Source organism: Canis lupus, chromosome 20 (genome assembly GCF_011100685.1).
Source record: "Canis lupus familiaris isolate Mischka breed German Shepherd chromosome 20, alternate assembly UU_Cfam_GSD_1.0, whole genome shotgun sequence".
NCBI lineage: Eukaryota > Metazoa > Chordata > Mammalia > Carnivora > Canidae > Canis > Canis lupus.
In genome coordinates this window covers 1342771-1370084 of record NC_049241.1, presented here as the reverse complement: position 1 = coordinate 1370084, position 27314 = coordinate 1342771, and the positions used below count along the sequence as shown (strand labels likewise).

The window sequence follows — 27314 nt, the reverse complement described above, 5'->3', positions numbered from 1 at the left end:
CTTTAGCATATGCAATATTAGGAAAGAAAAGTGGGATACAGCAGATCCTACAAATGATAGGAAGTAATAATACTGAAAACTTTATGTTAATACATTTGAAACCATAAATGAACTGTACTATAAACATATACAGGGAAGACTAGATCTTAAGATATACTAATGTATGAAAAATAAGAAAGATACAATTGACAGCACACTATCATTTATTTCCATTTCAAAAACACAGTCACCATTAAATAATTTATATGAATGCATGCTTTACCTCTATGCATTACAGTAGGGCAGATGTTACATTAAAATAAACATTGCACTCACTGGATCCCACGGCTCCCTAAGTGTTGGAGTGGGAGGCGCCCAACAACACCTCGGGGCTAGAAGAGGCGGCCGCAGGCCCTGCAGGGTGGCCGAGGGCAGTGGGGACAGCAGGGCTCAGGTGGAGAGTCTGTACTGGGGGAAGGGGGCAGGGGGCAGAGTTCTGGGCTGGAGGGTGGTGCAGGGGCCCAAATGCTGAACCTGGAAGCCCATTCTGAGGGAGGGGCTTGGCACCTCTTCAAGTGAGGAGCTCCTCTGGATGGTCTCCCCACGGCAGCTGGGAAGGCTGAGCTGGCAGGAGCCTGCCATCCCACCTGGGGAGAGTAGCCAGAGGCGTCCCTGCTCAGAGCCAGAGGGACTGAGGAGCATGGGGGTGGGGGTCCCCAGGGGCAAGGAAATCCCCTGGGGGCCATGGTGGCCAGGTGCTGGCTTCCCACATGGGGATCAAAGCTGGAGAAGCCCCAGGGCCAGACTGAAGGTGCTGGGGCAGCTGGAGGGGGATGCCCTAACCAGAGAGGACTGCCAACGCCCACCCACGGGTAACTCCAAGGGGCTGGGTACCCCATGCAGGGGTGGACAGCACAGGGGGCTCCCATGACAGGCCAGAGGGTTGGGTCAATTGCAGGTTGGGCTCCATAGGCAGAGTGCACAGGTGCCCAGGGGGTGGCGACCGCTGGAGTCACGTGAGCTTCCTCAGGGATCTGAGATGCAGGGTGGACGCTCTGCCTGGCTGGTTCTGTAGATGCACTTGCCCCCATCTCAGATGAGAACCGCCCTCCAAAGCCAGACAGCCAGGCGTTTCCCTCCTGGGCTGATTCCCAACGGCCCCTCCAGGTGGCTCCTTGGTATCTGTGGGGCAAGCAGACAGGGTGAGAGACGGGGCAAGGAGGAAGATTCAAAGGGGGAATCAGAGGAGAGGGCAGGAAAAGTTCCAGGTGAGGTGGTCACAGAGCTTTGTTCATCTTAGGGAGGATGAGGAGAGAGGGAATGTTGTAACAGCAAAAGTGACCCTGTGCAGGAGGAGGTGTATGTGGCACCTGCATGGCTAATAACTTATGACATCAAATCCTAAGTTCTGAATTCACTCTCATTCCAATGGCCAAGCTCACTGAACACCTCAAATTGACTCATGGCAGAACAGAAAAGTCAGAAACATACAGTAAACCACCAGAAAGTGGAGTCTGCTTAGAAAGTTCCTGAAGAATTCCATCCTTGTCTCCCGTCCCTGCACTTCCTCTCCACAAATCAGGCTCTTCCCCAAACAATTTCCCCTAAAGAGTGCAGAACATAAAGCTACACTTTTTTTCTCCTGGAATGTTCTGAATGGCATAATCAGCAGCCACATGCAGCACAACGAGGAAGTGGTATAAACTGGTGTAAAGGAAGTAAGGAGATGCTTGAGGGACCCAGCAGGGCCAGGAGAGGACACACCAGTGGTCCCAACTATTTCTCGACATAACAAAGGTCCCCTGGGGGGGGTTTCCTTACAATTTGCAGAGGTTTCTGAGGTAAGAACTGGTGCCCAGGAGTCACTCTGGCAGTCTGCGATGGGATAGCCTGCACGTTGAGGGTGTGGCATAAAGCAGACAGATGGTCAAGGGGCTGGTGGCTAGGAGAAAATACCCAGTCCCCAGCACCCAGGAGCAGAAGCTGGTGTGATCAGGGCTCCTGGGGCCCTGGCTGGAGCAGCCACAAAAGGTAGGTTGAACCACAGCTGATGGGCAGCACCCAACAAACACCAGCCTGCTGCACAAGATCCTGCACACAAAAGAAACCAGTCAAGTCTCCCGGTGTGCGCTCAGCAGAACACTGGGAGCCAGAAGCTGGGCAGAGCCCAGAGCAGGTGAAGACTCTAGAAAAGAGGGCAGTCAGATCATGAGGGTCCCTGTGAATGCCTGCGGAGACCCTCCCGTACACAGGACAGCAGGAAACCTTGGGAGTCTAGAGAGGTGGTATGACCAGCTTCATGTTCCAGAAGCCTCTCTAAATCGGAGAGGGGAGCCCAGGTGGGAATCACAGGCCTACGGAAGGAAGACAAGCTAGGGCACAGATTGAGGGATGGTGGTGTTGGAGCCAGAGGAGGGAAGGCAGATGGGGAGAAGCAGACTGGCCCAAGCTGTGTTTGGGAGGCCGAGATGACAGGGCTGGTGGTTGGATGGAGGCTAAGGGGCAGGATTCCAGGCTGATGTTCCTTCCAGGTCTGGCCTGAGCAACAGGGTAGACCAAGAGCCGGTTCCCTGAGTCAGGGACACTGGGGAGTTTGGGAGAAAGGCTGAGTTTGGTCTGGGTGGGCACCATGTGATCAGGGTTACCCCTTCTCTTCCGACACAGGCAGGAGGAAGAGTCACTGGCAAAAGGCGGTCCAAGAGCTGTCTTCCTCCTCCTTCCTGGTGCCCAGGCTAAGGACAGATTGGAAGGAAGCACGAATCAGTGCTCTGTCCTGGTACGGCCTGGGAAGCAGGTGTAGCCCTGATGTGAGCTGGAATTGCTGGGGAGGGCAGAGGGTGGGCTTGCCCCACCACTCCTAAAATGTGTGACTGAAGAGGCAACTCATCCCCTCCTGACTGAGAATGGCGTGGGGGCCCCAGGGCTGAGGAGAGGGCAGCAGCCCCACAGAGGGTCCTCTTTAGGCATATAAAAGAGGCAAGAAGGGAGGTTGGTGCATCCTCAATGCCAGCAGGGACGAGAGGGACAGAGGCGCAGCTGAAGGCCCAATAGGAACCAACAGACCTGTGCTCCCAGATCCTTGATGCCCAGCCACCCCCACCCTGGGCCTGGGATGCAGGATCACTTCCCGGAATGGGGCCTAGGAAAGCCTGGAACATGCTGGGAAAGGCCCAAGTGACCAGCTAGCCAGCACTGAGGAGGAGCATCTTTTCCACAACTGCCCAAAGGGGGGCTCTAGAAGGAAAGCAAGTTCGGTTCCAGGAAACCATTCCAGTTTGAATCCACAAACTCGTGGACTGTGACATTCGTAGCCCATGCAGGTTCAGAGCATCCTCTATAGAGTTAACACTCAAACCTTCCAAGAAATGTTCTCAAAAAAACTTAACATGGTGGAGGAGGCCATTTGTGCATGGTATGAAGATCAGAAAATATTTAAATTTAAAACCTATCTAGTTAAAAATGAAAAAGACAAAATCGGTATGTTCAAAATCAAAAGGCAAACCACAAAATGAGCAGGGTATTTCCAACATATGGCAGACAAGGGCTAATAATCTTCTAATAAAGTGCCTACTAGTCAGTAGTAAGAAAATAAAGAACCCATCTATAAATCAGATAGACGGCAGCTACAAGCAAGTCCCAGAATAAGTTAATGTTTGTCATTTTTCATGTAAAAATGCCCAGTTTCACCAGATGTTTAGATGCTTAAAAAGTCAAATTTTGAAAAGAACGGAACTTTGATTTTTACAGCTAATTTAATAAAAAATAAAGCTTTGCAATGGTATTTTAAAGGCTATGGAGAAAAGCTCACACTGTTTTGTTGTTAAAGGAGCACACACTATTCTTTGGGGTTTGATTTGACAGTAACTATCAAAACATAAAATTCAATTCCCTTAGTTGCAAATTCCCTTTCTATGACCCAGACACTCTGGGCATGCCTCAGATGGGATTTCAGATTGACCTGACCTGGGCCCCTGGGGTGGATGTGGGGGCAAGGTTCTTAGGATCCAGGTCTCCAGGGAAGAATCTTCAGGGAATCACACCCATCTGGGACTCAATCCCCTTTTCCATGGCTCACACCCCAGAGAAGATTGACCGTCTCACATCCCATACCCTTTAGGCTAAATTTGTCCTTTATCATAGTATACTCACTTGATTTTCCTAGAATATTCCCTTCCAACAAAGTCTCTGGAATCCTGACGCTTTGACAGTCGTGGCTGAAATGGTCTCTGAAGAGGTGCTGTGTTCTCCAGGCAGTACTGTGGCCCCAGTTCCCAGGTCAGTCTCCCTCTGCCCCATGGATGCATGGTTGCTCTGCCCCAATGTAGGTGACCTTTCCTGAGCACTCTGGCTCCTGCATGCTCTATTTTACCTATACCCTATAAGAATCCTCATAATTTCCAAAGTTTAATGAAAGGTCACTCTGTGACCAGCTCTGTCCTAAGCACTTCATGTGTATTGGGTTCAAAGAAACCCACAACATGGCGTCACTTAGGCCAAGTCAGCAAACTAAGACTTGAAACCTCACCTACCTGCAGTTTCAACCTCCCTGGAATGAAACTTTTAACCAGTCAGCCAGGAATTTTCTGATCAGGACCAAAAGGCAATCTGTCACTTGGGCCCTGTCCATCCCCCAAAGGAAGATGAGGTAACCCACCTAGTAAAACTCTTCGTCCACAACTGATGTTGCCCTCACCTGAAATAATCCCTTTTTCTGTTTATGACTTCCTTGTTCTACCTTTAAAAACCTTTCCCTTCCCATAGCCTTTGGAGCTCCCCTCTACTTGCTAGATGGGATGCTGCCCCATTCAGGAATCATTCAGTAAAGTCAATTAGATCTCTGGATTTCTAGATTGAAGTTTGTTTGATTTTTTTTTAACAATCCTTTAATCTTCATGTCACCCTGCAAGACCCACCACAGCACAACCATCAGGATTTAGAAAATCCAATTGTTTAAAATGTGAGGCTGCATTTTCTTATGGAGTCAATACATATTCCAGAAGGTCACAAGAAGCTCCAAAGTAAACATGGCAAAATGTATATGGGACACAAATGATCATCCCAAGTGATCAGGAGCAGTCACTACTTATGCTCACACCCCTGATTAGGGTGGGGGACTGGGCAAAGCCTAAGTGTACTCTGTTAAGATTGGTGCTGATGGGGCACCTGAGTGGCTCAGTGGTTGAGCCTCTGCCTTCAGCTCATGTCATGGTCCCGGGGTCCTGGGATGGAGTCCCACGTCAGGCTCCCCAGAGGGAGCCTGCTTCTCTCTCTGCCTGTGTCTCTGCCAGTCTCTGTGTCTCTCATGAATAAATAAATAAAAATCTTTTTTTAAAAAAAAGGATTGGTGCTGCCACTAGGGTGCTGGCTTCAGCGCTTTTCCCATTTTGCACATGAGGCTACATCACTAGTAATGGGGTAGAATTGCTCCATTTTCTGTGCTTCTGGTCACAACATTGCAGGGCTATCATGCATACAAAGTCTTATATAAAGGTAATCTTTTTACATGTTCTATTAAAACTCTTTATATCCTGTACAAAATGCCACAGCTCAGGTCAAGCAGCCTTTCCTCAGAGCTCTGGCTCCCTGTGGAATTCATGTCATTGCCCCATCCCTGCCCTTTCAGACCCAGAAATGGCAAGGACTCCCCACTGTCTATAGTCCCTGGGTGCATTACCTTCCCTTCTTTGTTTCCTTACCTCCTCCCAGGTCGCTGAAAATAGTTCATTCATTAAACATTAAATATTCCTTAATGAACCACTTGAACATTTCACACCAGAACCTTGGCTGATACTTCCCTTGATCCTTCAGGTTGGTTTTTACCTTCAGTTATATTTTATCTGATATCTCTATTACCATACATGCTTTCATTGAGTCATCAGTATCACCAGATAGTATTTATCTTTCAATAAATCATTTTACCCATTCATGATTGTTATCTTAAATTAGCAAATCAATAGCTATGTTCTCCCTCCAAGGATATAAGATTATTTAAACCACTTTTTTCTATTATTCTCTCATATATCCTAACATCCTATATTAATGTTTGGAATCTTAGTTTGACCTTGATATTTAGCTTTTTAAGTCAATAGTTATTTACATTTAACAATAGCCTTCACTAATGACTCTGTGCATTACTTTATGACTTACACAGTTTCTTTCTGGATTCATTTCCTTTTACATTATTATTCTGTAATACAATATATAATTCATTAAATTCTATGATTTCTATTCTGTAATTAATTCTATAAGGACCTGTAAATGGTAAAATTTGATTGGATTTTATATATGAAAATTTATCTTATTCTCAGTTTTTAAAATTTATAGTTTGGCTGGGTATAAAATTCTAGATCCAGAGTTACTTGGTCTAAGCAATTTGAAAATATTGTTTAATTAACCTTCTTGCCTCCACCTTTGCTGCTGAGATTTGTGATTTTATCAGAATCTTTTTCCATATAAATAGTGCCTTTCCCCCTGGTAATTAATAGTACTGTTTCTTAATCCTTTCTTATTTTGTCATATCATAGGAATGTAATTATGATTCATTTTTGTTTCATGGTGGCTTGCTCAGCTACACATTTGTGTGATCTTTCTATTTAAAGTTGAATTTCTTTCTTCAGTTTTAAACATCTTTAACATCCATGGTGTTGATTAATGAGCCACCAGTATCACTAAGAAAATCTATTTCTGACACTTCTAGTGAGATTAAGCCAGAAATAGCCAAGACAAACTTATATAAGAATAAATCTGGAGAACTTACACTGTCAGGTTTTAAGACTTACTGTAAAGTTATAGTCAAAAAGCCAGCATGGTGTTTATGTAAGACTAGACATACAGGTTAATGAAACAAAATAGTGAATCCTTATATAGAGACTCTCAGGATTTTCAACAAAGATACCAAGGATTCAATATATACATAAAATACTTTTCAATAAATGGTGCTGGGGCATATGTATATCCATATTAAAAATAGATGACCCATGTATCATACCATATACAAAATTAGTTTAAAAGGAGTTATAGACCTAAATTCAAACATAAAATAATAAAGTTTCTAAAAGAAAAAAAAGAATGCTTATTTCTTAGTCTTGATAAAGGTACTGTAGTTGTGTAAGATACTAAAATTAGAGGAAGCTGAGTGAAGAGTTTAGGTAAACTCTATAATGTTTTTTGCAACTCTTTTTGTAAATATAAAATTATTTTTTATTCTATTTAAATTCTATTTGCCAACATATAGTATAAAACCCAGTGCTCATCCCATCAAGTGCCCTCTTTAGTGCCCATCACCGAGTCAATATAAAATTATTCTAAAATAAAAAGTAAAATATAGGGCATAACTTCATAACTTTTGGCTAGGCCAAGATTACTTAGGTAACAACAAAAATTACCATTTGAAAAAGAGAAAATTATTAAACTTGATTAAAATTAAGAACTGTTGGGATGCCTGGGTAGCTAAGTGGTTGAGCATCTGCCTTCAACTCAGGTCATGATCCTGGAGTCCTGGGATTGAGTCCCACATCAGACTCCCCACAGGGAGTCTGCTTCTCCTTCTGCCTGTGTCTCTGCCTCTCTTTCTGTGTCTCTCATGAATAAAAATAAAATCTTTTTAAAAAATTAAGAACTGTTCATCAGAAGACACCATAAAGAAAATGAAGATGAATACTACAGACTGGTGGAAGAGGTTTGTAGTACATATATTAAACCAACAATATGTATGCAGAACTCATAAAAAACTCCTAAAAATTAATAAGAAAAAGACATACAGCTTAATTTAGAAATGGTTTTGATCTGAAAAAGAGACTAACCAACTGACCAATAGGCACATGAACATGTGCTCAACATCACTAGTAATCAGGGAAATGCAACTTAAATAAGATACCACCATACACCCACTGGAATGGCTAACATAAAAAAGACTGACATTATTTGGTGCTGATAGACATGTGGAGGAACTGGAACTTCAAAAATTAGTGGTGGGACTTTAAACTGGAATAATGCTTTGGAAAACCTTTTGTCAGTACTCTATAATACAGAAATTATTATACCATGATATATATACCATATATATATTATATATACCATATATATATATATATATATATATATATATATATATATATCAGAGGGAAAAAGTGACTACATGAGTCTACAAAAGATATGTACAAAAATATTTATAGCTTATGTTAGTAGTTTAAGAATAGTTTATAGTTATGTTTATAGTTTAAGAATATTTATCCACAAAGATAAAACTGAAAAAAATTAAATTATCAGTAGTAAAATGCATAAATTGTGACATGTTTAAATACCAGAATAAAAACAAATACACACAATAATAAAAACAAATATGTTGTTTCTACATTTAACAAAAGGGATGAATCTTAGATATCCTGTTGAGCTAGAAAAGTTAGACAAAAGAAGTTCATTCTATATTATTTCAGTCACATGAAATTCAAGAACAGGCAAAAAATAATTTATAGTGATACAAGTTAAAATAGAAATTAACCTCAGGAAAAAAAAAAGAAATTAACCTCAGAATGAGTGTGGGTAATTTGATAGGAAGGGGCACATGAGAACCTCCTAAATGCTGGGGATAATTTACACATTGACCTGAGCTGTGGTTACATGTGTGTCCAAATATAAAAATTCATTGACATGGGAGTTCCAGAGAAAGAGGAGAGAGCAAAAAAGGAGCAGAAAAAAATCTTAATAACGTTTAAAAACTTAATAAATTGATAAAAACAACTTCATATTCAAAATGTTCAATGAAGTCCAAGTAGAATAAATTCAAAGAGATACATGCTTAGATTATAATCAAACTATTAAAAGCTAAACCAAAGAGAAAATCTCGAAAGTGGCAAAAGAGAAGTAACTCATTATGTACAAGGGATCCTCAGTAAGATTAACAGAAATCATGAAAACAATGAGATGAGATATTCAAAGCCCTCAGGGGAATAAAGGACTATCAATCAAGAATTCTATGTCCAACAATATTATCTTTCAAAACTGAAAAATAAGTTAACAAAAACCCAGATAAACAAAACAAATAATCCATTGCTAGAAGATCTGCCTTACTACATAACTAACTGCCTAACTACATACATACCTAACTACATAGGTAAATATAAAAATAGTACAAATATGTTTTTTGTTTATAGCTCTTTCTTTCTCCTGTCCTACAAAGAGCAATGTTTCTTAATCTCTATTGATGGGCACAAATATAAATGTATAATTTGTATGACAATAATAGCATAAAGGAGGGGGAGGGAATATAGTTTTATAGGAGCAAAGTCTTATATATTATTGAAATGAAGTTCATATTAAACCAAACTATATTATTATAATTAAAGGTGTTAATTGTAATCCCCAGGGGCTCCTGGGTGGCTCAGTGGTTGAGAGTCTGCCTTTGGCACAGTTCACAATCCTGGGGTCCTGGGATCGAGTCCCACATCAGGCTCCCGGCATGGAGCCTGCTTCTCTCTCTTCCTATGTCTCTGCCTCTCTTTGTGTCTCTCATGAATAAATAAATAAAGTCTTTTTTAAAAATTGTAATCCCCAGGGTAAGTACTAAGAAAATCACTTCAAAAAAAAATAGTAAAAGAAATGACAAGGAAATTAAAATGGTACATTGGAGAATATGTATTTAACACAAAGGAAGGCAGTAAGGGAGGACTAGAGGAACAAACAAGAAAGAAGACAAAGAACTAAATAGCAGACATAAATCCTACTTTAATGCTAATCACAATAAATATAAATGGATTAATCATTTCAATTAAAAGGGGAAGGTTGGCAGAATAGACTTTTAAAATTTAAAAACATAAAAAAAAATAAATAAAATAAAATTTAAAAACATGATCCAACTATACTCTCTCTATACAAGAGATATGCTTTAGATTTAGAGACACAAATAGCTTGAAATCAAATGGGTGGAAAAATATATTCCATACAAACGGTAACCAAAAGATAGTTGGAACAGCTATACTAATATCAGATAAAAGCACTTTCAGACATAAATTGTTACTAGAGACAAAGAAAGACATTTTATAATGACAAAAGAGTCAATCCATCAGGAAGATACAACAATTACAAACATATATGCCCATGACAACAGAGTCCCAAAATACATGAAGCAAAAACTGAATTGAAGGGAGAAATAAACAATTCAACCACAATAGGAGGCTTTAATACCTCACTTTTGATAACAGAATAACTAAACAGAGAACAGAAGATGTGAACAAAACTGGAAACCAATTAGATTTAACAGAATCTCTAAAACACTCTACACAACAATAGCAGAACACACTTTCTTCCCAAGTGCCCATGGAACATTCTCCAGGATTGATCAGTTGTTACACCATAAAACAAATCTCAATAAATTTAGTAGGACTCAAATCATACAAAGCATGTTCTTTAACCACATTGGACTAAAAGTGCAAATCAATAGCAGAAGGCAATTTGGTACATTCACAAATATGTGGATATTAAGCAACACACTTCTAAATAACCAGTGGGTCAAAGAAGAAATCACAAGGGAAATTAGAAAATACTTTGAGATGAATGAAAACAAAATTGGTTGCAGTGAAAGCAGTGCTCAGAAGAAAATTTTTACCTGTATACAGGAGCTAAAACTATAAGATTGTTAGAAGAACACATAAGTGTAAATCTGGATGATGTTTGAATTAGGCAATGATTTCTGGGATATGACACCTAACACACAACAATCCAATGAAAAATAGATAGATTGGATTTCGTCAAAATTAAATCTTTTTGTGCTTCAGAGAAAACCATCAAGAAAATAGAAAGATCCAAAGAATGAGAGAACATATTCAACATATTTAGAAATCATATATCTCATGAGAGACATTTACCTAGAACAGATTTGTTTTTTTTTTTTGAACAGATTTGTTAAAAAATCCTACAGCTCAACAATAAAAAGTGAAAATCCCAATTTAATAATGGGTAAAGTATTTGAATAGACATCTCTCCAAAAAAGATATAAAAGTGGTCAATCGCCTTATAAAAAGATGTTCAAGATCACTGGTCCTTAGGGAAATGCAAATCAACCACAAGTATGTCATAGCCACTCAGGATGGCTACAATAACAAGATGCCAACTAGTGCTGCTAAGGATGTGGAGAAAGCGGGACTCACACATTGCTGGTAGGAATGTAAAATGGTGCAGCTGCTCTGGAAGACAGTTCCCCACTTCCTCAGTGAGTTAATTATAGAGTTACTGTATGACCCACCAACTCCAATCCTAGGTTTATACCCAAGAGGAACAAAAACAAACATCCAGCCACACAAAAGCTTGTACATGAAGGTTCATTGCAGCGTTAGTCACAGTAGCCAAAAAGTGAAACAAACTAAATGTCTCCCAATCATGGGTGGATAATAAAAATATGTCCAAACAATAAAATACTGTGCAACCACAAAAAGGAATGAAATCTAATTCATGCTACAACGTGAACAAACCTTGAAAATATTCCACTAAGTAGAAGAAGCCACGCATTTATATGAAATGTCCAGAGCAGACAAATTCATAGAGACAAATTAAATTAGTGGTTTCAAGGGGCTGGGGGGAAGTGAGAGATGAGAGTGACTGCTAATGGGTATGCAGTTTCTGTTTGCGGGGATGAAACTGTTATAGAATTAGGTAGTGGTGATTCACAAGCACAAGCTTTAACTGTAATAAAAAACATTGAATAGTATAATCTAAAAGGGTGAGTTATATGCTATATGAATTATGTCTCAATAAAAAGTATTCATTGAGCTATACACTTAACATGCACTTTACTGTATATATGCCATTTTGCAGTAGAAAGTAAAAAGGGGGAAACATTTAGATTAATCTAGATTAAAATAAATTTTAAAAAATGTGCATCTTAGTCCATAGATATAACAATCAACTGCAATACATCATTATTGATTGATCCTAGGGTTTTTTTTTATCTATAAAATATGTTCTAAGGACATTTATGCACATTTGAATATGGAGTAAAATAAGTATTAGATGTTATCATGGAACTGATCACTGTTGCAGATAAGAGAATGGTATATGTGAATGTGAGAGAATGTCCTGATTTGTTGCAGATGCCTCCTGGTGAATCCCAGTATTTCTAATGTATTTTTCAGTAGTTTAGCAGTGTGTATGTGGAGAGAGGGACAGAGAGAGAGAAAGGGAGGGCAAATATGGAGAAATGTTAATACCTATTGAATTCAGACAGTGAAGCATGGATGTTCTTTTTACTTATTCTCATATTTAAAGGTTTTTGTTTTGTTGTGTTTTTTAAGAGAGAGAGCACACATACGAGTAGGGTCGGTGGGGAGGCAAAGGGAGAGGGAGAGAGAATCTTAAGTAGAGCCTAGCTCTGAGCCTGATGCCTGGCTCCATCTCACGACCCTGAGATCATGACCTGAACCAAAACTGAGAGTCTGATGCTTAACTGACTGAGCCACCCAGGAGCCCCTGTTTAAAGTTTTTTTCATAGTAAAAATGTTAAAAGGATAGAGATGAGAGAGAATGGCTGTGAATGTTTGAGTTCTCCTCCGTGGCCAGCCACACGGAGGGTCCCGTCCCAGTTGCCATGTGTGGGCCGGGCTTCAGGCAGAGTGCCAGCAGCCTCTCCATCCTAGTTGTGCCTAGTGGAGCCATGGCTCCTTGGGAAGCCCTGCAGAGCTGGTTCCACACTGATCCCTGGCAGGCAGTGGGAAGTGCTGGTCAGGCTGCCCCGGATCTCAGGCCTGGGAGGAGGCAGTGGTTATTCTACCCCCCGCAGCCGTTGGAGGTCAGGTCCTCACATTCATTCAGATGAGAGTAGTTGATTGGAAGCTGACTCCATGAAAGGAAATGCAGTTTTCCTAAAACCTTGTTGTCCTCATTCAGAAGTGAAAAATCCTGGGGGCACCTGGGTGGCTCAGTGGGTTAAATGTCTGCCTTAGACTTAGGTCGTGATCCCAGGGTATTAGGATCAAGTCCCAAGTCAGGCTCCTTGCTCAGCGGGAAGTCTACTTCTCCCTCTCTCTCTGCCCCCCTACCCCCCCCCCCCCCCCGCTCATGCTCTCTCACTCACGCTCTCTCAAATGAATAAATAAAAAATTAAAAAAAAAAGTGAAAAATCCCGAATGAGCCTAGGGCCTGTTCAAAAATAATATGCCAAACTGGAATCAGCTCTAAAGAATATCACCCTGGGGAAAGACTCACCAGGAGAATCAAGATTGGAAGAAAATTCCGAGGAGCTGGAGGACAAACTAAACCCCAATGGAGGAATCACCTCCCCAAGAATGAGAGGCAAGTGGAGACAGCCTAATGCTCAGCACGTGGAGAGGGAATGTCCCACACTGCAAGGATGATCCAGCCACCCAAAGTGACCCAGGGTCAGGGAAGCACAATCATCTCCTCCCTGTGGGGCATCAGGCCCTGGGGCTGTCCCCAGCATGGCCTCTCACCAATGCTTCTACTTCCATCTGAAGCCAGAGCTGTCCCCTTCCCTCTGTCCCCTCTCCCTGTGGATTTGAGGGACTAGCTCATGAGAAGGCCTCTTGCCCTCTGCATCCTCCGTAAGAAGGGCCTATGGACACCCACTTAAAGCTCCTTTTCAGGCTGGCTATCCATCCTTCACATCTCAAACATGGAGCTGAGCTCCTTCAGCTTAATTTAAATTTCTGAACCTGGAAATGTACTCACGATGCTTTAGGTTCTATCTTGTCTTATACTTGTTTTTACAAAGACTCCTGAGCTGTCTGTCATTATTAGTTTAAGAAGCAGTCTGAGTGTAATGGCTCAGAGCTGGAGGGACTGAGGAATATTGGGGTGGGGGGTCCTCCTGGGGTAAGGAAATACACCAGAGGCCAAGGTAGCCAGGTGCTGGCTTCCCATTTGGGGATCAAAGTTGGGGATGTGTGCCATTTGACCAAGGCCAGATTGAAGGTGCTGGGGCAGCTGGAGGGAGATGCCCCATCCAGAGAGGACCACCAAAGGGCATCTACATGTGAGTCCAAAGGGCTAGATGCTATATGGTCATACAATGGGCACCTCATATGGGGTCAGTGACTCAGAAAGCACCCTCATGACAAGGCTGGTTACTCCTTTAATTCCCTGGCTAGGTTCACCATGGGGGCTGAGGCTGCTGCATGCCTGTGGGGTTCCTTTGAGGGCTGAGAGGCTAGCTAACATATGAAAAGTTCTGCTCACTAACAAAGAAAATAAAAGTTAAAAAGGGAATGGAAGATCAGCTTTAACCAATTAATTTGGTAAATCCTAAAAAGTTTGATCTCACCTCATTGTTTCACAAGCTATGGAGATAAATGCATTTCAGTGCATTGTTGGGGCACAAAGGGGACCTTGGAGAAAACTTGGCAAAACACCCCAACTCTCAGATTCATAGACCAGGGTAGGGGGTGGGGAGGCAAGGAGCCAGGGTACCAGACCTACCTACACAAGAACCCCTGAGGGCATTGTGCGCCATTTGTAGGATGGTGTCTCCAGGGTGGGAGTCTTGGTGGTCCTGGTGGAAGCCTGGGTGTTGGCAGATGCAGGGGGAAGGCTGAGCAGGTAACCCAAGAGGGGGAGTGAGGAGGGAGCAGTCTTGTAAGGGGCATGTGGAGAGGGAACTGCTGAGCAAAGAGACAGCAAGAAGATCAGGGCTATGGGAGGGAAGAGCCAGTGACCCTCAGTCCAGAGTAGATTGTTCCCCTGGTCCAAACAGGATGCCACACCTGACTGACCCCATCAGACAAGATCTGCACCACCTGTCTCTGATGCCTAATGTCCTAGGATGTCTTTTTTTTTTTGGCTCTGTGCCTAGAGGGATTGGCCTTGAACAATCCAGGACAGGGAGGTGGCCACCACTGGGGCATTGTGAGCACGAGGCAGTGATGGTCTCTGCCCTACCTTGTTGCTCTCACCTAGGGCTAGAGGGACCCAGACATACCAGGCAGGAGTGAGACAGGTGGGGGTGAGGAAAGGTGCTTTGACCAGATTGACTCGAAGGAGAATATAGTTTCAGAGTTCACTGTCAAATGGCACACATCCCTAACTTAATCAGAGCCAAGAATCTGGTTGGATTGATCCAATAATCTGTTTATCCCAGAAACAGAGGTATAGACAGAATTGTATTGGATGCTGACAAGGAGAGGGTCCAGGGTATATAACTGATCTAGTTACCAGAGGTCAAGGAAAGATGACCAACCAGGCGGCTTTGAGCTGGGTCTGAAGGGGGAGTGGGAATCACCCTTGCTGGGAGAAGGGGTTGAGGAGTAAAGGCCTTATGGGCACAGGGACCCCATCTACCAATGCCCCAGGAAAGGAGCAGACCTCTTCTGTTTGTTTGTTTTAAGATTTATTTATATATGAGAGAGGAGAGCATGAATGAGGGAGGGGCATAAGAGAATCTCAAGCAGAACCCTGCCCCCCCAAGCATGGATCCCATTGTGAGGCTCCATCTTACAACCCTGAGATCATGACCTGAGCCAAAACTGAGTTTGGATGCTTAACCGACTGAGCCACTCAGGTGCCCCAGCAGACCTCTTCTAGGTGCCCACAAGACCAGTATGAATGGAGCGGGAAGCTAGGCGGGGTGTGGAGCTGGACCAGCAGGATGCTGACCTCCCAGACCATCTGGCTGGTCTCTGTCCTACAAGGAGCAGTCACTGCAGAGTTTCAAGAAGGGCATCATGTGCTTCAGCAGGCATCTGAAGTTTATACAATTTGGGGGCAACTCCCTTAAAAATCGTTCAAATTTAGGAATGTAAGATTGCTAGCCACACCTGCTGACCCTGGACCTGGAAAGGGGCTCTGCCCTGACCTATGACCCAATCTCATGCCCACTCCCCTTGGGATGTAGATGCTGCTATGACAGTCCTCCCTCCCACCATGACTAAACCAGTAGGATCCAGGAAATAACATTGTGACATACATGGGCTGTCACTATACTAAGGCTAATTCCTAAAATATTTTTCAGAGCTCGCTTATGTCCCCAAAGCCCAAAGTAAAGAGCTGGTTGCACTGTGAGAAAGTTGAAAGATACAAAGGGCAGGGATGGTCACTTCTTGCCGCAGTCCCACACTCAGAGGCCTACCAGGTAGCCTCCGTGTTGGAGAGACAGACGAGGCCGGCAGAGGCAGGTGCCCATCTCCCATCTCCCTAGCCCTACATGGGCATCTGAACTGGCTCTGGGGTTACTTTCCCCATTTCAGAGAAGAGATTCCAGCCTTTGGCTCTGACCTTCCTGGGCACACCACTGGTCCAGGGTGTGGGCATGTGCTAATACTGACCACGTGGAGACCTTCAGTCTCTGAAAAATGGATGTTTTCATCCTTTCTTGTTTTTCTACTTGATCTGTCACTTCTTGAGATGCGTGTGTTGTTAAACCCCTCATATTAATGGATTTATTTATATATTTTGAAGCTTCTTATTTAGGCCAATAGAGGTGATTTATTCTTGGTGGAATGTGCCTTTTTATCAAAATTAAGTACATTTCTTTGTTCTTTTAACACTTTTGCCCTCAATTATGTTTTCCCACATAACTTGGTTACATTTTCCTTTTTGTCTACATTTGCCTGTTGTGTCTTTGTATTATTGTCCTTTTCCCGTTTTTCTTTATTCCATTTTAGGTACACCTTTTGTAAATAAAGTATAGCTAGATTTTGTGTTTTAATCCAATTTGAGAGGCTCTACCTTTTAGGAGATTAATATAATCCATTTGCATTTATTCTTTCCAGTTTGTTTTTTCTATTTGTTACTTTTGGTGTTTTTCCCATCCTGACATTCCTCACTTAATTCCTTTTGTTCCATTTTCCCTCTCTACTTCCTTGGAAGTTATACCTTTTATTTCTGTTCTTCTAGTCATTACCTTTAAATTAACACATACACACATATTATTGAAATTTTAGTGTTAACTGACATCTGTATTCTTTCTCCCAATATATGCTAGTCTCTCAAAATCCTTTCATTTACCCCTTCTCGCTGACTCCAATGTTATCATTGGAAACTTCCATCTAATTAGTAATACCTTGCTTTAATTGATACTATACGGTCCTATCATGAGGATTTCTGATGTTCTCACCATCTCAGTGTGGTCCTTTATGAGAGAGCCATGTGGATTATTCCACTTATACTCATAGTTCTATCAGTTTTGCTTTATAGATATTCAGGTTTGTTATTGCATAGACTAAGAGCTGTGCTCACAATATCTCTTTGGTGGTTGTTCATGTATGAAATGTACATCTTGGTGATAATTTTTCTACTTGCATCCCAAGCCCCCTTTTCTTCCCTGCTTGGTACCCCAGAGGCTGGCCTTGATGGCCTGCAACTACTAGACCCCTACCCTCTCTGACTCCCAGGAGACCAGAAGGTGGAAGGGGAGTGAGCTCAGTTTCCAGATTTGCCCACCATCCAGTCTCTCCCTGCAGGGCTGTGGGCTGACCATAGCTGTATTTCTTATCAAATAGTGTAGCCACTACCCCCTCTTTCAGCCACAACTGCCCCGGGTCCTGAGAACATCACCCTCTCCTCATCCTCTGGAGACTGTGGCTAGTCCTTGGGTGCCTCGCCATCTCTTGTTGGTTCCTTCAGCCCACCAATACCTCTGTAAATAAATTTTTATTTCACTAGTCACTCTTCTGTTAACGCTGCAAGTGTTTGCTTCCAGAACATGGCTGATCCACTATCTTTGATTCTTTCAATTGATTTTTGCCCTGAATTTTATTTTGTCCCATACTACTACTATACCCTCCTTCTTGTGTGTTAATGTTTACCGGTCAGTCTTTATCTTTTAATAGACATGTTTAACCCATTCACAGTGGCCACCCTTAATTGAGTGAATCAATACCATTATTCTCCCTCAACAGATATTATTTCCTTAGCATCATTTTACCCCTCTCTGCTCTTCTCACATATCCCAAACTATTTTCAATGAATATTTCTGTAAACCAAATACCTTTAACGTATATCTCTGCTCATCATTGCTTCTTGTCTTTTCACAACTTCCTCCTGGATTTTTTGGGTACCTGCTTTATTTTTTCAGTGAGATCTGTGAGGGTGGCAAACTTATTAGAACACTTTTATATTAAAAAACATCCTCACCTCATTGTCAGTCTTTGTTCATGGCTAGGTGTAGAAAGCTAGGTGCAGAGTTACTGTGTCTTGGCACTTGAAAGACCCCGTTCTTTAAATTCTTCCCTTCACTTTTGCTTTTTTCATTTGAATCCCATTCCCTGTAGATAGCCCATCCTGGTAACTATCAGAGTTGAGTTGTTATCCTTGGTGTAATGAAATTTTACCATTATGTGTCTAGTTCGTTGTTTTACAGTGGTCTGCTCTTCTCTACACTAGTGTGTTTTCAATTTGAAGATTAATTTATTTCTTTGGTTCAACAGGTCCTCCATCTTATTTTTTGAAAATATCGCTTCCTATCTAGTTCTTTTTTCCTTCCATTCAGGAGTCCCTACTGGATAGATATACAAACTTCTAGATTCAAGGTCCCCTAACTATTCTTTCAAACTTTCCATCTATTTCATTCCGTTGTGCTGCATTGTTCTACAGTGTATCCCATCTATTAGTCCTCCATATGAAATATTATATACTTTATTTCCACAATCTTTCTTTTTTTCATAACCCTCTGCCTTTGTTTTAGAGATAAAGTAGTAGCCCTTATCTCTCTAGTGGTATTACTGATAGTGTTTGGTTTTTGTTTTCTTTTTTAATGATTGCTCTTAAAAATTCCTGAAGATTAGTCTCCTAGCCCCTCCTCGAGTGGGGGTTAGAGATGGCATTGGCATCCCCCAATGCCATTCCTCCTTGCATTCTTCTGTTCTGGCAAACAAAACAAAACAAAAACAAACAAACAAAAAACCTACCCTGTCTGGGTGACAGTTTTCTTCATTTAGACTTCTCACAGTTTCAAGACCATCATGAAGTCTCCTACTTATTTGCAAGGCCAATGGTGTTTTTTCTTCAAAATTTTTGAGTATTTTCATTAGCAGTATTGATATAGCACAAGAAGAGGCAACTCTACCCTTTGGTAGTCCATTGTCTTGAAACAGGACTCTGCCTTGCTTTTAATTTTCTCTATGAAAGTCTATGAAATTCCTTTGTATTTTATGCTTTCTGTTGCTACTGAGAATGGACATTTCCCCATAGCATCATTGTTACATGTTGAATTCTTCAGGAAGCTGGCTTCTGGGACCACTGCCATGGAAGAGAGGTGCATGAAGCAAGACTGGGCAGAGAGAGGGCAAGCTGTGATACTGGCCCCATGGGGAACTCACCAGATCTCCTTGGTGACTTTGACCCCTGCCTCACTCAGTCATTGGATATGTATAGCCTTGGACGGGTATGTTCTTGATTGGATGGCTCTTTGCCTTGGATGCCTTCCTTGAGGGGCTCTCCTCTGAAGGCTATCTGCTGACTGTACTCCCAGCAGATGGAACAACAGTCCTTCTATGAAGGAAGCGCTGCGTGGCACATCTCTGTGCCCATCACAGTTTTTTAACTGGCTTCTTATGTCTATAGGGAAGTTATTTACTTGTGCATATTTATCCTTCATTCAGATACCTTACAGAAGTCCCTTCAACTATAATGGATTATTTATTTATTTATTCAGGGAGATGTAATTGTACACACATTAATTAATGATAATTTTGCCTGCTTGTTTACAAGAGTTATACCTTCCATTTTAGTTTCTTATGTTATTGCATTAGCCAAAATTTACCCCAAAATAAATGTTTATAAAAATGATCATACAGAGACAGGAGGTGAGGTGGGAGAAGTGGGTGAAGGATGTCAAAAGTTATAAACTAAATAACTAATCTCTAGTTATAAAATAAATAACTTATGGGGATGCAATGTTCAACATGGTGGAAATAGTTAATAATACTGTATTGTGTATTTACTAACAGAGTAAATCTGAAAAGTTCTCATCAGGAGGGGAAAAAATTTGTAACTGTAAACAGATGATGGATGGTGATCATTTTGAAATGTATACAAATATCGAATCATGTTTGATGCAACTAATATAATGTTATATGTCAATTATACCTCAGTAAAAATAAATTAAAAATAAATGGTCATAACTGAGAGCTCTGTTTTACTCGTGATTGCTCATGAGAACCTTGAGTGATATTAGCTGTTGCCTTAAAATGTATCCTCTCTCCATTTAAGGAAAGCTCCTTTTAAGCCACATAAAAGTGCAATAAATGGAGATTGATAGCAACTAGAACAATATCTAATGAGTGGCGTTGTATTTATTTGATGGATACTGTCTACTTGTATGGTTTCCCATTGACATGTTCCTTGGTGAACCCGTGAACTCCTAATGATTGTGCTTTGGCTTCTAAGTGTTCTTAAACTGTGCATGTAATGATCTATTCTAGAATTTTTCCTGGAGCTGATATCCTCAAGCTCACAGACTTGAGCCCCTCCAATCCACCCTTTGAAGATGGAAACATCTTTTGTCCATCTCTATTCTGGTAGCAACTCTATGTACTTGCTGCTTTCACCTGAGAAGGTTGGAAGAACATTGGTTCCGGGAGAGGTGTTCCAAGGACATGATCCAAGGATTGAAAGTTCTGGAATCTGGCTGGTGCTCCCTCCCCATTTCAGTCTGCATTTCTGTGACCTAGGTCTGGGCCTCTCCTTTTCATCTGAGGATAATTCCCAACAAGGAAGAGGGAGAATCAAAGCAGGAATAGACCCTCACAGGCTCAGCTGTGCTGACTGGCCAGGCTGAGCCAGGCTCTCAAGATGGCAGAAGGAGATGGAAAAAAAGCCTTGGAGGTGTCCATTCCTCCACACTTCTCTCCTGCAGGGTCCTCTTCCTCTTCTGAAGGATCTCACATCTCCATTTGCTCTCCATGAGTCAGATTATGCCTCCCTGAGTAACGCACTCACTGGTTATATTTTCTTCTTGCTCACAACCCAGCAGTGGCCTTGCAGTCCTCAGAGGCTCTGCTGTCAGTCCTGCATCGATCCGGCATTAAATCAGGCATCACGTCATGGGGATGTAAAGACCCTCTTAATTCTCACCCAATCCTACTTATTACCTTCCTCAGAAACTCTCAGTTTGCTTCTAAACTGCCTTTAACATCTCTCTAACACGCTTTAATCTCCTTTTTGACAGAGAGAGAGTAGGCATCAGGCCCAGGGCCTTGGCAGGTTGGAAGAGCTGGCTAGAACTGATTGCTCTTGTAGGCATTTATTGTGTTTAGTTCACACTTAGCTTCTGCGATGGTGGTACCTTCTTTCAAGTTTTTTATGAAGATCCACAGACACATTTGTTTAGCGTGTTTAAAGAGAACAAATTAAAGAGAACTTTTGAAGTAAATAAAAGCATAGGTGGTCCAACGCCATGAGCAAATGCACAGCAACAGAGGTTTAGGGGACGCTGGTTTACAGACTGAAGCCTGATCAAGGATGTTCCCATCCCAACCTGATTTTCCCACATCCCCACCCCACCCCCAGGGGCCAGGTAAGAGGAGTCACTGCCTTGGGCATCCCTGCCTAGGGGCTCCCTATCTAGACTGCTTGTCCCTCTCATTTTCTCATGACAAAGCCATGCCACCTGCCTGGGTCAGCTTGAGAGCCAACAAAACTTTTCCAAGTTGAGCTTCAGGTGATTCCTGCTGGGTCCACTGAGTGCTTTGCTCTTCCTCTCCTGGAGCCTCTCCCATGCCCCCTCCCACTGCCAGGCTCTGGCCTAGTTCCTGAGAGCAAGCTATGCCTGAGGGCACATTCTGTGGCCAGTTCTGAAAGAGTGGAGCTTTGCCATGCTGGTCAGTAGATTGTTGAGCCAGGCTGGTGTGAGCAGACACACATGTTTACTGGGCACCTGCTCTGTGCAAGGTGCTGGTATACGGGGCTGTGTGCTTCGTGTGGGGTGACATCACTTCATCTGTTTGGAATGCACTTGGCTCTAAGAAACAGAAGACCCCAATTGTAGAAGCTTAAGCCAACAGGGAGGTGCTGTCATATAAGGAGTCCAGAGGCAGCAGTGTGGGCTCTAGCTTGCTGCTCTGTGGTATGGGCAGGAGGCTGGCTCTTCCAGCTTTCCACCCTGCCATCCTTAGCATTCTGGCTTTGGTTCCCACACCTGCCCTTAGACATCACATTCCAGTTCAAGGAGGGGGAGGGAGTGCAGTGTCAGGCTTGACTTCCCAGAACCCCCAGAAGACTCAGCTGACATTTCATTGGTCCATTGGGGTCCCATGACCACCCCCAGCTGTAAGGGAGCCTGGAAAAGAGAAGCTTTTTCAGCTGTGCTGAGATAACAGCTATTCCTCCCCAGAAATAAGGAGAAAGAAGTGAGGAATTGTTATCGAGCAGGTGACCAAGCTGCCTGTGTGGTGCCCATTTTGCAGATGAGAACACTGAGACTCAGAGATGTAAATTGGAACCCTAATTGGATCTGCCTGGTGCCAGGTCTGGCAACTGTCTTGCATAGCATCACTTTTTATCTTACTCTCTGGGGTCCAAAGAAGTCCAAGAGGAAAGAATTCATATCATTTATTCATTTGTTCAAGAAACCTGCAGTCCCTGTACCTATATGAGGGCTTGTGCTGGGAACTGAAGACATGGGAGTGAATCAAGCTAGGCTCTGTCCTCAGACCTCCCAGTCCAGAGGGTAAGCTGGAGCCAGCGTGTCATGTGTGGCCTAGAGGCTGAAGGCCGGCTGGAATGCACCGTCAATACAGAGGCAGCAGGCACAGTGGGAGGCAGGAGGGCATTTCAGCTATGAGTGCGGAGAGGAAGTCTACTTACTGGGCTGTGGCCCAAATGCTCTATGGGCATTAACTCACCTAATCCTCACAATAACCCTACACACAGATACCATCACTGTCCTTCCACATGGAGGCAGAGAAACTGAGGCACAGAGAGGGCAAGAATTGGCCAAGGTTACATAACCAAGTAGTCCAGAGGCCACGCCCTGACAAATGTCCCACCCTGCCTGGCCCATCTTGGTCAGCAGAGGGAAGGAGGTGGTGAGCTGCATGTCCCTGGCAGCATGCAAACAGGAGGCTTCCATCAGAGATACTGTGTCTTGGGCAGAAAAACAGGCAATATGACTTCCCAGTTGCCTCGTGGCCTGGCTGGTGTCTGACATGGGGAGGCAGGGGGCAGCTACAGCAGCTGCTGAGGCCCCGGGTGTCCAGCCCCTCTTGCAGACATGCAGGGTGATGTTTTATGTCTTAATTAAACAGAGAGGAGTTTAATTGATGAGCAGCCGGCTGGCCGAGCCAGCTTTCTGGCTCCCTACCCCAATGACTCATGCACGCAGCGGCCCCAGATGCCGAGAGTAGGCTAATAGATTTGCAACGCTGATCACTGCTCCAGACCCACTTAGTGAGGCTCCAGGAAGCCTCTTGCCACCCTGGGATTGGATTGAATTGCTTTTCATTTCAAGCATTGTCCCATAAATCCCTCACACATCAGCCCACCCCACAGAGGAGCCGTCGTACTCAGGCCTCCTCCCACACTAGCGCTGAGGCCTCCGGTTCCATCAGAGGGGCAGCTGCCACAGACTGGGAAGAACCACTCTTGCAGGGGGGCTGGGGACATCTGTGGCCTGGCCCCGTGCAGGGCCCCACTGGGGCTGTCTGGCCCATCCTCACGTGACCCACTGGAGGGGATGCGCTTTCCTCTGCTTCACAGATGACCAAGCAGAGGCCAGAGGGGCAGCTGCCATGTGCAGGGCTACCTGGTGGTTTCTACGACACCATTGCAATCCACAGCCCGTACTACCATGTCACAGGGTGTGACTCTCAAGGCCCCCTCCCCCGGGTGTAAGGACTTAAAGGCACCCCGGCTTCACTCTGGGGCTACAGTCTTGAACCAGATACAATCCCCGCCCTCTCAGAGTTGACAAACCCATGAGGAGAGGCACACAATAAACAAGCAAACCGAAAACATGGTCAGGGTAATCTGACGTTGTGGTGCCATGAAGACAGCCAGCAGGTGATGTAGTAATGAGTGACTGTGGGGAGGGGGGCGTGGGTCTGAGAATGGGGGGACCAGAGAGCTCTCTTCCAGGGAAGAAGCATCCAGGCTGACACCTGAAGGATGAGCAGGGGATCTCATGGGAAAAGTGCTCTGGGCTAGGGGAACAGCAAATGCAAGGCTCTGAGCCCTCAGGAAGGGAGAGACCCACATGGCTGGAGCAAAGTGGACCAGGGCCAGTCCAGGATGAGTCCAAGGCCACGGAGGCAGATCATAAGAGAAAGGAATTCAAATGCCAGCCGACAGCAGGTGCACCGTCACTAGGGCTGCCCTTGAATTCCTGAGTACTTTCTCACTTCCTAAACGCCCAGGGTTCTGCTCTCTGGCTCTGCCCTCCCACCATGTGCTGGATATGCATTGGCTCACATGGTCCCATTCTCCAGTCGCCTGCCTCACATTCCTCCATTTGCTCCTCCCCAAATTCTCCCCACCATCCACAGCCCAGCTCTCAGCCCAAGACTCTAGAGAACCTCCCTTCACCTGTGCCACCCACAAAAGTCCCTCCAAGTGCACACCCAGCACCTCCTCTGCCCATGTGCTTGCACATCTCCTGTCTCCCCACTGGCACACACCTACAAGGCCTTGTGCCCCAGCCTCTCTGGCACAACCCCAGGGCCCTCCATCATGCTAATGTCCTGGGAGTCATCGGGATGGTCCCCAGCATCTCCCTGAATAGTACTGGGGCCTGGGGCTTGGGACCAAGAGGACAAGGCATGACAGCATTCCCTGGGCTTGGCATGATACTGCTTCTCTGCCTGAATGAAAGGACTCTCCAGTGCCACCTCCCCTGCATCCTGCTATGTCAGCACTCACGGGGAGGGACAGGGACTCCCAAGGTCCACATAGTGAGGGATGGCTCCAAGTGGCAGCTTCTGCTCTCTTCTGGAGACAGCCTGCTGGCAGGAAAGTGGTTGGCTGGCAGCCGCTAGCTCCCGTGCTTCAAGGATCCAGTGCAGCTTCATGCAGAGGCTGAGGACCCAGCTCAACAGGTCCTGGAGCCGGCTGCTTCTGTCCAACCTGGCCTCCCCATGGACAGTCTAAGCGCTGGGGCTGTCCACCCGACGTGGCCAAGCTCTCTCTATGCTGCCCTGCCATCTGAGGCTCTCCCTTCCTGTCCTCCCTCCTGCCCCCTCTACTTTCATGGTGCCAGCCCCAAACCCCAATCTAAGGCTCTCCTTGCTGGAACCTGCTCCTCCTTCCTTCCGCTCATCCTCCACAGGCACGTCCCCTCTAGCCTCTTGCCTGTCTCATTCCATCTCCATGTCTGCTTCTTGGAGAACAGAAGAGACACACTCCCTGCCCCTGCCCAAACAAGCGTGGTTCTCCGACTCAGCTCAATGACATCTCCCACCTGTGGCCTGTGGCCCACTCTGCTGTCCAAAAGGGACATATAACCCAGCCTTCCCCACCCTGTGGCCGATCACACCTCCTGTCCTTTCTTTGGCATAATGCCTGGGTGTTCCCCCAGTCTGTGACCCTATTCTGAGGGAGTAACCATAGAAACAAGGCCATAAACAGCTGTGGCTCACTCAGGCGTGAGGTGCCTCAGTGCTCTGCACCTGAGCTGGTACCCACACCCCAGCTCTGCAGGCTGACAGGGCCCCTCACTGGGTGTTCGCAGCATTGCCAAGAGGGACATGGGAGATGCCCTTGACTCTATCCAATCCCATCCAAGTTGCAGGCTGTTACCCCCAGGGTCCACTTTCAAATCCCAAAGTGCAAGCATGTGTTGAATACTATTAATCGCAGGTATTTTGTGTGGGTGACAAGTCACACGTTCCCTCTTTTTACAGGTGAGGCTCAGAGAGCCTATGGGATTGGTTCGAGCACACAGCTGTGGCAGAACTGGGATTCAGCCCAAGTCTCCTGATTCCAGAACAAGGCCCTGGTGACCGCGGGGAGGTACAGGAGCGATGCTGGATCTCTGGCCTGGGTATGAACCCCAGGATTGCCAGAGATCAGGACATACTAATGTAGCAGTAACTGAAACAGTGTGTGGGGCTGGCCCCCAACTTGAGATGAGGCTGGAGGAAAGAATTCAGAGCCCCAAGATAGGCCCCCCTCAGATGCAAAATAATCAAGACTAAATGATGGTAAAGGGAAAAGTAGTTTACAAAATGATGCTGAGATATGTGGAGATCACACTTGAGGGGAAGAATCTATACACCAAAGACTCAGTTAAACTTGAGATAAATCAAAGATCTGACTATAAACAATCCAATCATAGAAAACCTAGTAGAAACATAGTTGAAGCTTGGCAGGAGTTTGCAAGAGTTAACACTGTTTTACAATTAGAGAAATTAAAGAAGGAAATAATAGAATTAATAATACCAACATGAAAATTCTGGGGACATTGGACACTAAAAAAGATTAGGAGATGTGTTCATCAAAAGGGTAGAGGGTCACCATCATCCATAGGTCACAAGCGTTTATCTAAAAAAAAGGTCCTATAGGTAAAGATGCAATGGATCAGGGCCAGAGGTAGGTAGTAGCTCAACAGAAGCAAATGTTTCACCCACCCCTTACCCTCAGGACTAGAAATGAAATAATGACAATGGTATACCTACTGAATAGTGATGGTGGAAAATTGAAATAACTGCCAGAAGGGCTGCCCAGCAAGGGTGCCCACCCCCACCCCTCCATGCTGTTCTATGGAAGAGTGACTTGGTGGCACATGTCCAGAGCCAGAAAAAGTGTCCAGCCCTGGATCTGGTAATCCCACCCTGGGGACTCATCCTCAGGAAACAGTACAAAAGGAGTACAAAAAGCCATGAGCAGGAATATATTGGTTGAAGCACTTTTTAGCATTTTATTATGGAAAATGTCAAACCTACACAAAAGTAGAGAGAATACAATAATGAGCCCATGTGTCATCCCCGGCTTCAACCGTTATCAGCTCACAGCCAATATTGTTTCATCTCCCCCACACACAACACACACACACATACACATACACACACACTTTTTTTTAGTATTTAAAGCAAATCCCAGACGTCATTTTATTTTATCCATACATAATTCAATTTGTGTCTCTAGCTGATAAGGACTCTAAAAATCTAATCATAATATCGTAATACCCAGCAAAATTAATAATTCTTTAATATCTTTTAATTCACAGCCCATGTTCAAATTTTCCCAAATGTCTTTAGATAACTTTTTAGAGTTGGTTTGTTGGAATCAGGATGCAAACAAGGCCGATGTGTTGTGTTTGGTTGCTGTGCTTCTTTTAAGTCTCTTTTATTCTATAACAGCTTCCCCCTCCTTTCTTTATTCTTTATTGAGGCATTTTAAAGTAATGCCCCCCAAATGGGAACCCATCAACATGCTCAATGCCAGGACCACTTAGGCAGCGT

General features: G+C 44.1%; 1 protein-coding gene across 1 annotated transcript; it reads right to left on the bottom strand.

Annotated features, from left to right (window-relative positions):
• Positions 1 to 267: 267 nt before the first annotated feature.
• LOC111091423 (putative uncharacterized protein C3orf56) lies at positions 268 to 14693 on the bottom strand. Its single transcript, XM_038565262.1, has 2 exons — positions 14404 to 14693; positions 268 to 1161 (listed from the first exon to the last, which is right to left on the bottom strand). The coding sequence occupies exons 1-2, from the start codon at positions 14568 to 14570 to the stop codon at positions 372 to 374; spliced, it is 957 nt and encodes a 318-aa protein (XP_038421190.1). The 5' UTR covers positions 14571 to 14693; the 3' UTR covers positions 268 to 371.
• Between the last annotated feature and the right edge of the window lie 12621 nt (positions 14694 to 27314).

What these genes read in the sequence shown, in the direction of transcription:
- LOC111091423 (XM_038565262.1), bottom strand. Translation starts at nt 14,570, where the DNA reads ATGCCCCTTACAAGACTGCTCCCTCCTCACTCCCCCTCTTGGGTTACC. An exon ending in CCTCAGGGGTTCTTGTGTAG is followed by an intron (nt 1,162 to 14,403) that starts GTAGGTCTGGTA and finishes CTTGCCCCACAG; the next exon opens with ATACCAAGGAGCCACCTGGA.